The 16,768-nt window shown below is 41.0% G+C and overlaps 1 protein-coding gene and 1 non-coding gene across 3 annotated transcripts in view; both read right to left on the bottom strand.

Moving 5' to 3' along the window:
- Positions 1–2,031: 2,031 nt before the first annotated feature.
- The window catches only part of MOGAT1 (monoacylglycerol O-acyltransferase 1), a 35,484-nt gene continuing 20,747 nt past the window's right edge, over positions 2,032–16,768 (bottom strand). For both annotated transcript variants that reach the window (XM_012147009.4, XM_042244307.2), the window contains exons 4-6: positions 16,464–16,638; positions 15,717–15,916; positions 2,032–7,547 (exon numbers count right to left, since the gene is read on the bottom strand). In XM_012147009.4, the coding sequence (XP_012002399.3) occupies positions 7,393–7,547; positions 15,717–15,916; positions 16,464–16,638 (530 nt within the window). In that variant the 3' untranslated portion in view covers positions 2,032–7,392. The remainder of the gene's footprint in view (positions 7,548–15,716; positions 15,917–16,463; positions 16,639–16,768) is intronic.
- Positions 5,252–5,322, bottom strand: TRNAG-GCC (transfer RNA glycine (anticodon GCC)). The gene has a single exon. It is a non-coding gene; the product is annotated as a tRNA-Gly (tRNA).

Genomic DNA, 16,768 nt, shown 5'->3' with positions numbered 1-16,768 from the left:
TAAATTTTGTCATCCAAAGTGCTGGCATCAAAGAGGGGCCATTTTATTTCTGACACATTAATAAAAGGAATTTTTGAGCTTCTTCCTTTATTTTGTCAAATGTCTGATGACTTGAGTTTACAAAACATCTTTATTGAGACATAATTCACACACCATAGAGTTCACCTACTTGATGTGCAGAGTTTAGTGGTTTTCAGAATATTCAGAATTGTGCAACCATCAGTACTATCCAATTTTAGAACATTTTCATCATTGAAAGAAGAAACCCAGCACCCACTGGTGGTGATTCACTTGATTGGGAATCTATAAACTGCTTGACTAGTTTTTGAATACTTCTGGATCTGAGAAATTTCACTTATTCCTACCACATGAGCGAGACCAGAGCTGTTTCCTGACTTGTTTCCTCCTTTCTCACCGTCCTCTGCTCTTGCCACTTCCTGCACACCTGCACTTTTCGGTTAGCCCTGCCCCTGCTTTCTGTTTGTCTTTTTTCTTTTTGCTTTTCCTTTGGCTCCCATGAGCAGCACAGGCATCTTAGTTCCCCAAGAAAGTGTTAGTCACTCAATTCAGTTGCTCAGTAGTGTCCGACTCTTTGTGACCCCATGAATCTCAGCATACCAGGCCTCCCTGTCCATCACCAACTCCCGGAGTTCACTCAAACTCACATCCATCGAGTCGGTGATGCCATCCAGCCATCTCATCCTCTGTCATCCCCTTCTCCTCCTGCCCCCAATCCCTCCCAGCATCAGAGTCTTTTCCAATGAGTCACCTCTTCACATGATGTGGCTAATTGGAGTTTCAGCTTCAGCATCATTTCTTCCAAAGAACACCCAGGGCTGATCTCCTTTAGGATGGACTGGTTGGATCTCCTTGCAGTCCAAGGGACTCTCAAGAGTCTTCTCCAACACCACAGTTCAAAAGCATCAATTCTTCGGCGCTCAGCCTTCTTCACAGTCCAACTCTCACATCATACATGACCACTGGAAAACCATAGCCTTGACTAGACGGACCTTTGTTGGCAAAGCAATGTCTCTGCTTTTGAATATACTATCTAGGTTAGTCATAACTTTCCTTCCAAGGAGTAAGCGTCTTTTAATTTCATGGTTGCAATCACCATCTGCAGTGATTTTGGAGCCCCCCAAAATAAAGTCTGACAATGTTTCCACTGTTTCCCCATCTATTTCCCATGAAGTGATGGGACCAGATGCCATGATTTTTGTTTTCTGAATGTTGAGCTTTAAGCCAACTTTTTCACTCTCCTCTATCACTTTCATCAAGAGGCTTTTTAGCTCCTCTTCACTTTCTGCCATCAGAGTGGTGTCATCTGCATATCTGAGGTGATTGATATTTCCTCCTGGCAAGCTTGATTCCAGCTTGTGTTTCTTCCAGCCCAGTGTTTCTCATGATGTACTCTACATATAAGTTAAATAAGCAGGGTGACAATATACAGCCTTGATGTACTCCTTTTCCTATTTGGAACCAGTCTGCTGTTCCATGTCCAGTTCTAACTGTTGCTTCCTGACCTGCATACAGGTTTCTCAAGAAGCAGGTCAGGTGGTCTGGTATTCCCATCTCTTTCAGAATTTTCTACTCAGTTGTGTCCAACTCTTTGCCACTGCCTGGTCTGTAGCCCACCAGGCTCCTCTGTCCATGGAGTTCTCCAGGCAAGAATACTAGAGTGGGTTTCCATGCCCTTCTTCAGGGGATCTTTCCCACCCAGGGATTGAACCCAGGTCTCCAGCATTGCAGGCAGACTCTTTACCATCTGAGCCACCAGGGAAGCCCTCCAGAGATCAAATCCACAGCCCCTGCAGTAGAAGTGCGCCACCAGGGCAGTTCCTGTTTTGTTTTTTATCCCAAGTGAATCTGAAGGCCTGACTCTTGAGCAGGAGAATTTGCAATGCTCACTGTTGTGTTACAATTACCCTGCTTATATTCAATCTCAAGTTCAAGTTAATTTAGCCTTGTCAAGGTGTGAACAAAGGAAAGTCACTCCGTCCATGTGAAACATCACACTCACACAACTACAACTTGGGCATGAAACACATTTATTGGTCAAAACTTTACAAACAACTTTTAAAAAGCACACAGCCACATGTCCAACATAGAAAATATAAAAATTTATCATCTCCTATAGGATTTAACATGTAATAAATTATTACTCTCTAGTATTGAACGATAGAGAGGAGGCAGTCTCAGAGACATTTCTCTGGTTTTTACTTAGAGACTTAAATTATTTCTTAAGAACACCATGAGTAAAAGTCACTGCAATGCCGAAGAAATTTTGGTAGCACTCTGTTTTATAAATACCAGGAAAGTGAGACAAGTGTTTGAACTCACCACATGTCTTGGGGGAACACAATCAAATGAGGAAAGTACAGGAAAAGTCAATAGGTAAATCTGCATCTCCAACTAAATGTCATCACGAAGACAGAAAAATGGCCAGGGAGCAACCACAGATAGAGAGCCAGAGGAAACCATGGAGACCATTCACTCCTGACTCTGTTTACATAGGAGCTCAATGATCCCAAGTCACTTAGTCCCTTAGCGGAAGGCCAGAGACTAAAGGGTGGTTTGAGCATGGAAGCCTGGAGAGCAGAAAGGAGTCCGATAGTTATTTTCTCTGGGTGCATCGATATGACTGCATCTCAGTAAATGAGGGCTTGAAATCCAACCAGAAAGACCTGAAGCTCCAAGTCGGTCTGCAAATGGAACAAGGGAGAATCACGCAAACCCTTGGGAATACAAGGAAAGTCAGATTTATCTTTATTCTCAATAGAGCCTACGATAATTCTTAACCAGAATTTAAGAGCTATTAAAAAAAAAAAAAAGCAGCCGGATGAGGCCAGAGCCAGAATGGACTCAGGGCTTGGAGCTGACCATGACGTGACAGAAGCCCTGTTTGCACCTCTGAGTAATGAGCTCACTTTGGCCACAAAACAATCACAACGCGGCTGAGGGAAGATCTTTGCAGGGTCTGTCACTCACCCTGGGCCCGAGACACCTTGCCTCATCCTGCAGCTCCGATACAGGAGGCTCCAGGGCCCAAGCTCGCTGTTGGAAACTTGGACTTCGCCCAGATGCATCTCCAAAATAGCTCTTGCAAAAGGGAAAAATCAACAATGCGGTGTACCGGCCTCAAGAAAGAAAAATGTTCTCTATCCCAATAAGACCGAGCTTGCTGCCGAGTTGTTAATCCCTTGCCTTAAGTGTATTTTAAATCCTACTTTACTTTTTTGGACACTTTTGCTTTATAGAAGGATTCTTGGTTTACTAATCAACAGTCATGGGACGGTGGTACCTCCTGTTCAACCTAGAATGTGGAGTCAGTTCCAGTCTGCATTCAGCCTCACTGGGGTTCAACTGCTCCATCTGCAGCAGAAGAAACTGACAGACTCTGCAGTCCCTTCTGGCTCTAATACTTGGCTCCCAGGGCACCATCCATCGGACTTCCAGGTCAGTGCCTCAATCATTCATGCAGAAACAGCAGTAGTCTGCTCTCTTGGGGCCACGATCAAAACATACACAACACAGAGATTCCACCACCTAGGAAATCCTCACCTAGGAAAACCTATCTGTGGATTGAGATAACCTTCTTTTTCTCATATAATACATCAAGGCACTCAGCTGATGGCATTTGGGAAAGATTAATTAAAATAACAAAAATACAAGTCATGAGAGAAATCCCTTTGTTTTACATATAAAGAATTGCTTCTGCGTTTGCCATCCCAGAGAAACAGCAGCAACTACTTGGTTATATTGACGGTTGCCTTGTTTTCCTCCTTTAAAAAGATATACAAATTCTACTAGAAGGAACTCTCCTTAGCCGCACAAATAGACATTTTATCATTTAACAAACAAACGAACATGAGAACTAGCAACCTTGGGCTACTGGGGAAAAAACAGACAGATCCCATTAACACTGTCTCTTGTTTCAGAGGAAAAGAAGACAGATAATCTGCCCCAAACGTGTTTTCTGATTTATCACAAATTTGGCAATCTGCACCAGCGAGGTAGTTCAGAAGCGAAGCACAGTTACAGAAGTAAGGACACTGAACCTAGACTCCACCTCCTGTGTGTCCCATGACAGAAAGAGAACTTCCACTGGAAGAAGGGATTTTACTCTTAACCCTGCACACACAGTAAATGATCACTTATCATCCGTGATTTAGAAAGACTTTGTTTTCACAATCATGATGAAGGGTTTGTGTAAATCATGGAGCATCCCTCGCCCTGGTTCCCCTTGAGACAGAGCAAAACAGGCTGGCTTTCATCAGCACCAAAGCTGCAGCCTTCAATGAGTGTAACAGACCTAGCTGGGTATAGACAATTTCAATACTTCTAGCTGCAGGACAAAGGAAATGACTCAGCCGGTACATGGTGTGCACAGGAAACGGGAGAAAGAAATGTCCACATCAAACAGCATAAATGCACATTTTCTTAAGGCACTAGGCCCTTCCGGTGTACTGGGGTTATTTTTGTTGTTGTTTTGCTATTTAAATTTTATGGGCAATTACACATTAGAGCAGCACCTCTAAAACTGAAGAGATCTCCATCAAATCACACTAATGAATACAAAATATTGCTCACATTGTGTTGTAGCAAAAATTCCTATCAAAATATTCCCTTCCCATCTGCAGGACTATATGGGACTCAAAACTATGCTTTGAGATTAAGAAAGGACTTCTGGCCTGGCTGAATTAAGACCTCTGGAGACTCTAAGAAAGGAAGAAATAAACTCCCTAATACACACCTAAAAATAAGATTTTATGTGTGCCAAAATTAAATAGACTGATGTCTGGATTTTTTAAATAGCAAAATTCTAGATAAATGAATCAGAGCAGAACTCTCCCCATTTTTAGGGCTTCTGCTTACTACAGATGGGTTTTAATTGCTCACTAGACAATCCAGTGGAGGCTGGTGGTCAGCCTGGTCCCTCACTACTGTGAGATTAAAATTCATAACATGGTGAAATTGCAAAAGACTGTGTCATGAGATTTTCATAAACTTTTCCAAAAGAATGAAGTTCATGGGTTTTATACTTAAAAGCCTTTGGTTATTATGGTTATTTGGGCCTCACAACTTTGCTCACAAAAACTCACTCCTGACCAGCTAGAGTGTTGTTGTTTAGTCGATAAGTCGTATCCAACTCTTTGCAACCCCATAGACTGTAGCCCACCAGGTCTTCTGTCCATGAGATTTCCCAAGCAAGAATACTGGAAAGGGTTGCCATTTCCTTCTCCAGGGGATCTTCCCGACCCAGGGATCGAACCTGAGTCTCCTGCTTGGCAGGCAGATTCTTTACCGCTGAGCCACCCGGGAGATAGCTAGAGGGTAGTTGTGTAGTTTCATGTTGTTTGGTATTGAGTAATACAAAAAAGAATTTATAGTCAAATTATCTGCATCTATTAAAACAGGATGTGTCCTGGGAATTCCCTGTCAGTCCAGTGGTTGAGACTCTATGCTTCTTCCACTGCTGAGGCCTATGTTTGATCCCTGGTCAGGGGACTAAGATTCCATAAACCACGAAGTGCAGCCAAAAAAAAAAAAAAGAAAGAAAGAAAGAGAGGATAAAGCAGGATGTGTCCTATTCCCAGCTTTGACAAAGAAACTGATCTAATTTAAGACCATGGGTCAGTGGACTCCTGGTCAGCCCAACCATATGAAGCCAAAAGGATCCCAGCCTAAAAGTCTTCTACAGAACAATTGAGAAGGTTCCCTTTTCCCTGTATGAAATGGTCTTCTACTCAGGCCATTACCCGGAATGATTGTATTTTGTTGCCCAGGACTTGCTGTTTTACAAATTATGGGTTTTAACACATATTAACAATAAGTTAAAACAACTCAATAAAGTTGCCCCTAAATACTGAGAGAGCAGGAGGTATAGAAAGACATGTGGCAGCAGAGATCATTTGAAACCTAGATAGTCTTCTTACTTAATAAATAATGACTTAATACTTTTCGACTAATTCTCAGAATCTCCCTTCTGACTTGCTTCTTACGAACCAGCCCACAGTGTTGTCAATTACCGGCCTAGGACAATCAGACATAAATTATCTCCTTCTGGAAGTGGGTCTTTTCTTAGAATAGGTTTCATCTTCTGGTATAACTTTAAAAATTCTTCACATTATGGCAAAGTTTGTTTGTGTGTTCACCTAGAAATACATCCATTAAACAAGCATTTATTTCACGTGTACTAAGTGTCATAAGTTGACTCAGGCCCACAGGAGATATCCATGAACAGAAAGGACAAGGTTCCCACTCTTGGACCTGACATTTTGTTAGGGAGAATCACCCAACCGGAATCAACTGTGAACTGGTCACATCTCACCAGAAAAGACACTTTCTTTCAGAGCTTGTCTTACTTGAAGAGGCCATAAGGGGAGAAAATTAAAACCCCTGTATTACCATGAAAACCTTTCGGAATTTCAATATCTTGTGTGTGTGTTAGTCACTTAGTTGTGTCTGACTCTTTGCCACCCCATGGAGTGTAGCCCACAAGGCTCCTCTGTTCATGGGATTCTCCAGGCAAGAATCCTGGAGTGGGTTGCCATTCCCTTTTCTAGGGGATCTGCCTGACCCAGGGATCAAACCTAGGTTTCCAGCATTGCAGGCAGATTCTTTACCATCTGAGACATTAGGGAAGCCCTTCAAAGTCTTAAAACCCATCAAAAGCATGTTTTCCAAAAGACCTCCTTATCTGTAGCAAATGAACATATTTCTAAGCAAATGACAATGATGAATATTTCTGAGCATGATGAGAAAAGAGAAGAAATGCTATCATCCACATGGGTTTCCATATGGTGGATTCATCTTATTTCTAAAACGGCATAAGAATTCTGCAGTGTTATATAAAAACACGTTGGTTGATATGACCTAAAGGATCAAATGATCTAAGTCTTAAAAGTAACATTATTCACTAACAAATGGTCTGTGCAAGCAGGAAAAAAAAATGATCTCCTCCAGCTCTATATGGGAAATTATTTTACACGCTTGTCTCATAAATGTCTCAGCTGTGCTGAACAACAACTGTCACACTCAGTGAAAACACCACATTAAATTATTGTAATATTCAGTAAAAGAGTCTAATTATCTTTTAAAGCTGTCATTGTTTTTAAGCACATGAATAACTCTAAACCTTTTCTTAACTTGTAAAACAATTTTTACCCTCCTACTTAAAGACACTTAAGAGGCTTATCATCACCTCCACCCTTACCCTATGGTCACTCATTAGATTTTTAGTTACCGCAGATAAATATCAACATCTTCACCATACATAATATTTTACAGTTGCAAATTTGATTTCATTGTCAAAGAAACAAATTTATTTAGAATATCTTTTCTTTCAACGGGATGTTTTCTCGCTCTCTTGCATATCTTCTAAGATGACAGTTATCTAAAAATGAGAGCTTCATTTTCTGGAATACCATACTTCCCTTTGTGTTCTTCAAATAATTTTCTCAGCTCCTCCATGTAGGTCTGATGCAACTCCTCAATCTGCTCTGAGGTTGGGTTCAGGGTCTGACGAACAGGGATTGGGCGGCCAACTGCAAAAAAACAAAGAATGCATTGTTAAGTAAGAAACCAAATCCACTCTACCACGGACTACCGCCTCTAATGGACAGCTCTAGAAAGATCTTCCAATCAGAAGCTGTCAGGCCTATCAGCTCCAATCCCTTCTTCATTTCACTGGCTGCCTGCAGTGGTCACACCATCTCTTCTGGTGACCAGTGAAGAGCCTCCCTTCTCCGCACATGCTGGATTGTCAGCGCACTGGTGGTTTCGACTTGGAGTCAGATGAACTACTGTGCTGGCTGCCCCTGTGGGGCACAAGCACACGGCCGTGTGTGCACGTCACCAGCTCGCTCCCTCTGGTACAGCTGACAGCCAGACCACAGTGCTCTATTATCACTGCCTGGGGAGGTCTGGACTCACGAGCCATCAGCCCTCTAATCTGGCTCTTTGTAATGTCATCCTAAAAAATGAATACACATCCTCACTGCCGAGAATCTGGACTAGAAAACACACCAAATCACAAGGGTTCCACTGTGTGTAACAGCAGAAAACAAAACCAACCAAAAAACTTTATATAGAAAAGTATTAAACAAATCACAGACCATTCATTCAATGGAATTCTAGGCAGCAATTTTTTTGTAAGCTGAAATAATATTTTTGAAACTATGTATGGTGACAGATATTAAATAGACTTACTGTGGTGATCCTTTTACAATATATACAAATATCAAACTAACACTTGAAACTAAGCTGTTATATGTAATTCTATATCTCAATGTAAAAAATGAAATATATATGTGTGCTCACATACATATGCAAAAGTTTAAAATGCAGCAGGAAGGGGAAAGTTGCAAAATAATATAGCATAACCCTATTTATTGAAAATTTTCTATATCTAGGTGCATTATAAGCATTTAGTCTACTAAGAAAGTCAGCCAAGAGACACTGCTAGCCCTTACATGGAGGGAAGAAGGGAGAGCTGGGGGACTTATATTTCATTTGTATTGTGCCAATTTTCTACAATGAGAAGGCATTAGTACTACCTGTATAATTTAAAAATGGACTAATTTTTTTAAGCCTAGCATTTATATAATAAATAACTTTTACCTCACTTGTCTCAGATTAAAGACTAGATACACGTGACTGTGCCCACCCGCTCTTCAGTCCTCTCTGCTGCGCATTGCGCCCTCTGCTGGCCTGATGCTGCTACTAATGCCAAGAGCTGCAAACGTACAGAACATCAATGGCTGAGCAGCAAACTGCTTATTACTTTTGGTCAGCTTCGGCATGAGATCAAGTGGGGCTGTAGTAACAGAATGGCACTCGTAGGGCTTCCTTTGCCTACGTGAGTCTCCTTATGCTACCTCCAAGGCTCAATCCATGTCAGTAACAAAGCGTGATTAAACAGAAACCAGAGAAAGAGGAAGTGATAAATAACTGCAGAAAGAAGTGTGATAATAGTATGGGAGGTTAGGGAGTACAAGGAAGGGAACGATACAGACACAAACACACCCAGAGGTATCATAATGCATCACATATTAAGATCTATATTTATATACAAGGTTATATATAATCTATCCATCCTATGTGTGTGTATATATATATATATATATATCCTCACAGCAACATTAGTATTCTCAAATTCCTATATTTTTAGCTAGATAGAGCCTCAAGAAGCTGATACAGAGTTTTCCTTGAAAGCTTGGGTGTCAAACATATACAGTAGGCAGCAGTCCTTTGTGATTCAACGTAAAAGTATCGCCATCAGTTGTGGTTGCCTTTTTTTCCCCCCTACATGGTTTGTGAGATCTTAGCTCCCCAATCAGGAACTGAACCCAGATCCAGGGCAGTGAAAGCACCAAGTCCTAACCAGTGGGCCACTAGGGAATTCCCATGTCAGTTGTGGTTGAAATACAGACTAGGAGAGACTGAAAATTGATGGAAACAGGAGCTGATGTTGCACAAGAGGCACCAGGCTAGACCACATCCAGCGCTAACTCCCCAGCAGGTACACCCAGCTAGCAAGTAACTTCCTCTCTGACCTTAATTTTCACATGTATAGGATAAAAGTCATATAGTCAAAGCTATGGTTTTTCCAGCAGTCATGTATGGATATGAGAGTTGAACCATAAAGGCTGAGTGCCAAAGAACTGATGCTTTTGAATTGTGGTGCTGGAAGACTCTTGAGAGTCCCTTTGGATAGCACAGAGATCAAACCAGTCAATCCTAAAGGAAATCAACCCTGAATATTCATTGGAAGGACTGATGCTGGAGCTGAAGCTCCCAATACTTTGGCCACTTGATGTGAAGAACCGACTCACTGGAAAAGACCTTGATGCTGGGAAAGATTCAGGGCAGGAGGAGAAGGGGAGGGACAGAGGATGAGATGGTTGGATGGCATCACCGACTCAGTGGACATGAGTTTGAGCAAGCTCCAGGAGATAGTGAAGGACAGGGAAAACCGGCATGCTGCAGTCCATGGAGTTGCAAAGAGTCAGATGTGACCTGGTGACTGAACAACAATAGGATAAAAGAATAGGTGATCTTGAGGCTTCCTTCATGGCTCAGACAGTAGAGAATCTGCCTGCAGTGCAGGACGTCCAGGTTCAATCCCTGGGTCAGGAAGATCGCCTGGAGAAGGGAATGGCTACCCACTCCTGTATTCTCGCCAGGAGAATGCCATGGACAGAGGAGCCTGGCAGGTTATAGTCCATAAGAAGGCAAAGAGTCAGACATGACTGGACAACTAAGCACGCACACATTTCTATCTCTAATCTTTGTTGTTGTTTGATCCCCACCCCCAACCCCCAGAAATGAGAAATTTATAGGCATAGTGAGAAATCTACCTGTAAATCTACTAGCAAATTTGTGGTTTCATAGAAATGGTTTGTTTTCTTGTGAAATTATCATGGAGAGAGATTAAATGCAACTATTCTGGGTGGGAGGGGGGATTTATAGTGATACAGGGCCTACGTGGTCTAAGAAGAGGAAGTCTTTTATTTTGCTCCTAGATTACTCAGATTGTTGTTCCATCTCTAAGGTGTGTCAGACCCTTTTTGTGATTCCATGGGCTGTAGCCTACCAGGCTCCTCTGTCTATGGGATTTCCCAGGCAAAAATACTGGAGTGGGTTGCCATTTCCTTCTCCAGATCTTCCTAACCCAGGGATCAAACCCACATTTCTTGCATTGGCAGGCAGATTCTTCACCACTGAGCCACCTTGGAAGCACTTCAACTAGGACTTGTGAATTCTGAATTGCTGAGTCCTATTTCCTATAAGCTAGCCTATAGTTCATTTCAATCCTGTTCTTTTCCTACTAATAGTTTTATTATATTTCAAAGAGCTCAAACATGCCCACATACATTTAATGTATCATCATAAGACTTTCCCCTTTAAACTGTACTTGTCTTTTTCTTATTTAACCTGTAGAGAAAATGAGATGCTGAACATTTCCAAACTTCATATACATACATACATACACAAAAACAAACAGAAACAGACATACACAGAAACCAAAGGGGATTAAGGTTTAAACCCAACACTTTTGCCCCTCATTACTAAACTAACCCAAAATTGGATTGGAGAGTAAGAAACCTTTCTAATTACTTTTTAGGGATAAAAACAGAGGTAACAAAAGAAAATCATGCAAATCTGAGAAGCACCTTCGGAGCCCTAGAAGATCATAATTCCCTCTTTCCAGAAAAAAAGAGATTTTTACTACTAAGGAGAAGAAAGCTGTTTCAACATGAGACTGGGTTAGTCGCAGACTGCTGCATGACTCCCTCTTTATAACACAAAGGAAAAACCAGTTGCATCAGTTTATTCTGGAGGTAGAACTCACTGCCCTGGAAAAAATCAGCTAAAATCTACTTGTGGCAGAGTTGGGGATCAGCTCTCATTTGTGTTTTGTTGCTCTTTATAGCTAGCATGCTCCTTTGTTCCATTTTCCGATTCCATCCAATAGTTCAGGATTAGTTATGTCTTTGTTGCCTTATGTAGCAGTCTTGCTCTAATTTCTGTGATACTGTGCTGTATTTCCCTAGATGAAGAATGAGCAGCTTCATGAGTTGTTGTATTTTCAGCTGGAAAAGAGCTTGGAGATGTCCATTATTTTCTTCTCATTGAGGCAATGAGTAGATCTTTCACAATACGGAGTCTTTGTTCTATTTTTCTGTGATTACGAAAATTCTGCAGAGTTTCTCTCTAATGGTCTCACATAGGAATTCCTTTTTCTTTAGATGCTACATAGCCATACACTAGAGAGAGAGACCAGACAGAGATCTGGGCAGAGTAGGGTTGGGAAGAGTCAAAACCTGGGTTCAAGTACAACCTCTGGCTTATAATGGAGTCTTATGCCCAGCACAGGCGTGTGTGTGTGTGTGTGTGTGTGAGTGTGAGTGTGTGTGTGTGAGACACACTCATGAACATTTACTGAGCACTTAATATGTTGTACGGGGCACCATACCAATCCCCTTATTACTATCTCTCAGGTGGCACAGTGGTAAAGAATCTACTTTTCAATGCAAGAGAAGCAAGAGATGCAGGTTTGATTTCTGGGTCAGAAAGAGTCCCTGGAGGAGGAAATGGCAACCCACTCTAGTATTCTTGCTGGAAAATTTCATGGACAGAGGAGCCTGGTGGGCTACAATCCATGGGGTTGCAAAGAGTCAGACATGACTGAATGATTGAGCACAACAACAACAATCCCCACTTTATAATTAAAATTTAGATTAGGTTCCTCTTTCTTTCTTTCTATTGGGTTGAGCAAAAAGTTTGTTCAGATTTTTCAGTACAATGTTATAGAAAACCTTAAAGAACTTTTTGGCCCACCCAATATTTCAGAAAAATCCTTTAGCTGTTTTATCCCCCAGGGTAGACTAACTAATTGAAACAAAATGGACTACACTCTTGTCCTCAAGTGGGATCCAAACCAGTTTTATTTAAATAAGGTACATTCTCTTCCCTAACTTTTTTTTATAAAAACAATTCAAACCTATAGAAAAAATACAATAAGCACTTGCATGCCCTTCCTCTAGACTCACCAATTTCAAACATTTTGCCCACACACATATACACACTCAGTATGTATATAGGTATACACACGTATTATTATTTTTGTTTTTGCAGAACCATTTGAGAATAAGTCATAGACATCATTGATTCGATCACGCTCACGCCATAAAGACAAAGAAAAGTCTAAAAACTAATCCAGTTTAAAGTAGACTAATGAAATATGAAAATCAAATGCAATGTATGATCCTGTTTTGGGAAAAAATGCTGCCCTTCACCAAAACCCACGACTAAAAAGGAAGTGACTGTGGCAACTGATGAAATTTGAATATGGAGTGTACACAGTTAATAGCATTTAATTGATGTTAAATTCCTGTATCCTACTGATACTATGAAAGAGAATAATCTTGTTCTTAAGAGAGATACATAAAAGTAATGAGGAACAAATGGTCATGTTGTCTGCATTTACTTAAATAGTTCAGTGACAACAGTAGTATAAAGTGTATTTGTGATATTATTAGAGGGAGAAAAAAACTGTAGCAAAAATGTTAACAAGTGGTGAGTCTAGGAGAAAGGAACATAGAAGCTCATTTTACTACTCATGAGATTTTTCTGAGCATTTGAAATTTTTCAACGTGAAATTTTAAAACTTAAAACCAACACCTAAATATTTTACTTTCTTGCTCAAACAACTTTCCATCACATAACCAGTACTGGCTCTACAACTTGAACTTATTAGTAAATTGAGGGACTTTCCTGGTGGTCCAGTGGTTAAGACTTTGCCTTCCGGTGCAGGGGGTGAGAATTTGATCCCTGGTCAGGAAGCTAAGATCCCACAAATCTCACAACCAAAAACCAAAAACATAAAAACAGAAGCAATATTTTAACAAAGTCAATATAGACTTTCAAAATGATCCACATCAAAAAAATCTTAAAAAAATATCATGCATGTGTGCGTGCTCAGTCATGTCCAACTCTTTGTGGACTGTAGCCCACCAGGCTCCTCTCCGCATGGGATTTTCCAAGCAAGAATACTGGAGTGGGTTGCCGTTTCCTTCTCCAGGGGATCTTCCTGACCCAGAAATCGACCTCACATCTCCTGTCTTAGCCGGCTGGTTCTTTACCACTGAGCCACCTGGGAAATTTATTTAAAATTTTTGTTACTACGTACTCGTTTGATTTCTGAAAACTTGAGAATTACAATCAGACAGGCCTAACTAAAGACTAATTTGTTGATTCACAAATGTGAATCTCCTACCCTGAGAGCACTGGGGACACAGCACAGAACAAAGAGCAAAATCCCCGTCACCTGGAGCTCTTTGAGGCAAAAACAAAGAAAAAGTAACATTCTTGCAAGGAACTGGGACTTTTTACAGCTGTTCTTGAAGTCTAAACTCACTTCCTTTTTCTCTCCCAGTTGATGGGACATTGAAATCAGCTTCTCTCTATTACTATGTAATAAAATGCAACATATGTGAACAGTTTTTTCTACTTTGATAAACTGATAATAACTCAGATAAAATATGTAAATAACATACTTGTGACACATGTAGAGAAAATACATGGTAGTTTCTTTATAAATTATGTCCAATGAGAATGACCCTGAAAACTCATATCGTATAACTTCCCTCATATCCCCCCAAAATACCAATGACCATACTTTGCACGTATGGGATCAAAACTGACTAACATTTTGACAAAAAAATGGAACCACTTATCTTGAAAAATATAACTGCAAGCTTATCTCAGTATTCCTATTACATTGATTAATCAACTGTTAATATTCCATTTGAGTTAAAAACAGCATTTTAAAAAATGGCATGTGACTGCATGAGAAATGCAAAGCTGTTACAGACTGACAGCAGTGAACTCCCATTCCAAGGGAATAGATCTAAAAAAATGTTTGAATTTCATGTAATGGGCCACTCATGGTGAAATTATTACTTCCATTTCATATGTGTATATAGTCTGGCTAATCTTGCTATTAGCAATTGACTTAGCGCTTTCTCCTTTTCCACCCTCCAAACCCCTTTCCAACCTCAGGAGCAATTATTTTCCTCCTCTGTTCTTCTATTAACATGGTTGTTACCTTCCTCCCCTATCTCAATGCTCCTCAAACCCAAACATGCCATTTTTAAAGGGCAAATCAGTCTGCGAGTGAGTGCTCAGTTGATTTAGTCATGTCTGAGTTGGTGATGGACAGGGAGGCCTGGCGTGCTGCAGTTCATGGGGTCGCAAAGATTTGGACACGCGTGAGTGGCTGAACCGAACTGAACTGACCCTTTGCATCTCTCTAGACTGTAGCCTTGGAGAAGGCAATGGCACCCCACTCCAGTACCCTTGCCTGGAAAATCCCATGGACGGAGGAGCCTGGTAGGCTGCAGTCCATGGGGTCGCTAAGAGTTGGACATGACTGAGCGACTTCACTTTCACTTTCATGCATTGGAGAAGGAAATGGCAACCCACTCCAGTATTCTTGCCTGGAGAATCCCAGGGACAGGGGAGCCTGGTGGGCTGCTGTCTATGGGGTTGCACAGAGTTGGACACGACTGAAGCGACTTAGCAGCAGCAGCAGCAGCAGCAGCAGCAGACTGTAGCCTGCCAGGCTCCTCTGAGACTCCAGGCAAGAATACTGGAATGGGTTGCCATGCACTCCTCAGGGAAATCTTCCCAACTGAGGGACTGAACCCATATCTCCTACATTGCAGGCAGATTCTTCACCCACTCAGCCACCTGGGAAGCCCTATATTAGAATACCTATAAATATACCTAGTTGGGAAAAAAAATGCTTTGTGGTAGAAACTGATGCCTATGAACTAAACCTGATGAAGACATCTATTATACACAAATTTTCACAAGAGACTCTGATGTATTCAAAGACTTGCTATGTTATCATCTTCTAGTACAGAGAAATAGATTCAGCATAGAGTATTAGGAACTCCACTTCTAAAACTGGATTCTATTTGGAGTGCAATAACAATATTTTTGAATGTAGTGGATTCCCATTCAAATGGAAAATATAATCATATCGTAAATAAAAGGCATACTGTAAAGGAAGGTCAAATAATATCTATAGGACTATTATTTTAGGAAGGGCTTACTCAAAGCTACTTCAGTAACAATAAACATTGCTCAAAGTAAGATAATCCTTTTGCTCAGTTTAACAAGCCTCCAGTATTTGATGTACATACCAACAGTGTGAATGTGCTTCCTATAGGGGATTAGGCCAAAACTGTACTGAAAAATTCCTCTGGCGTGGAACAGTGGCAAAGCAAATCCCATCATCTTCTGTAGTTTCTCCTGCACATTTCGAAGCCATGATCCTTTGGGGTTGCTAACTTGATTAAATAGTTCATTTTCACCAAAAGAAAACACTGGCACCAAATAAGCACTGGAAATAACAAGGAGGAAGAATAAGCATTTTCAATGAAAAGGATTTAAATATTTCATTTAGCCCTGCTGACCTGCAACAGATTCCTCACAATTGTTTAATGTCCCCAAGCCTCCTTGGAGTGCTAAGTTTATGTTCCATAGATTGAAACTGAATTACTCCTGAAGTCCTTTGGGGAGGTACCTCAGCAGTCTTAGTGATTTGTGGGATTTTATTCTACAGAAAATCAAGGTTCCAGAAGTTTCTTTTTCATTTCTGGTTTTGGCCATGGCTCATTTGTTCATTTGGTTGGAAATCTATACTGTGCCTATGAAATTTTGTTTTTTGCTTGTTTTGCTTTTATAGACAAGTTGAATGGCTGGATGCCGTGACACTGAGTTATCTTGGAGGGACGGTTGTCTTCTATTTCCCATAAACATTCACATCTGTATTCATTGGAAGGTCAGTGATGAGGTCTGTCTTTAAGGGCCAGAAAAATTACTTCTTCGAATTCACTTAATAATGGGTTAGCTTCCCTGACAGTTACCTGAAATGAAAAGCCACTTACCCATGGGTCAAAGCAGTTTTCACAAATCCCTTCCGCTGGCGGATGAACAGAGTGAACTTCCCAGGATGGGCATCCAGTGATTCCTCTGCGCCCCCGAGCACAATGATTGAGATATTTCCACCTCCCTCTTTGCTTAACACGTGGGACACACTTTTCTTGGAAACTGAGACTAGCCCTTAGTGAATAAAACAAAAGGCATTAATTAATTGCCCTTTAACATTCTTACCTTAAGAATCTATAGCAACAGTTCCCATCCTTTTTGGCATCAAGGACTGGTTTCATTGAGTTTCATGCAGTTTTTCCAT

This window comes from Ovis aries, chromosome 2, assembly GCF_016772045.2.
Source record: "Ovis aries strain OAR_USU_Benz2616 breed Rambouillet chromosome 2, ARS-UI_Ramb_v3.0, whole genome shotgun sequence".
Lineage (NCBI taxonomy): Eukaryota > Metazoa > Chordata > Mammalia > Artiodactyla > Bovidae > Ovis > Ovis aries.
Note: the sequence above shows the minus strand (reverse complement) of the source record. Positions and strands in the feature narration are given on the sequence as shown.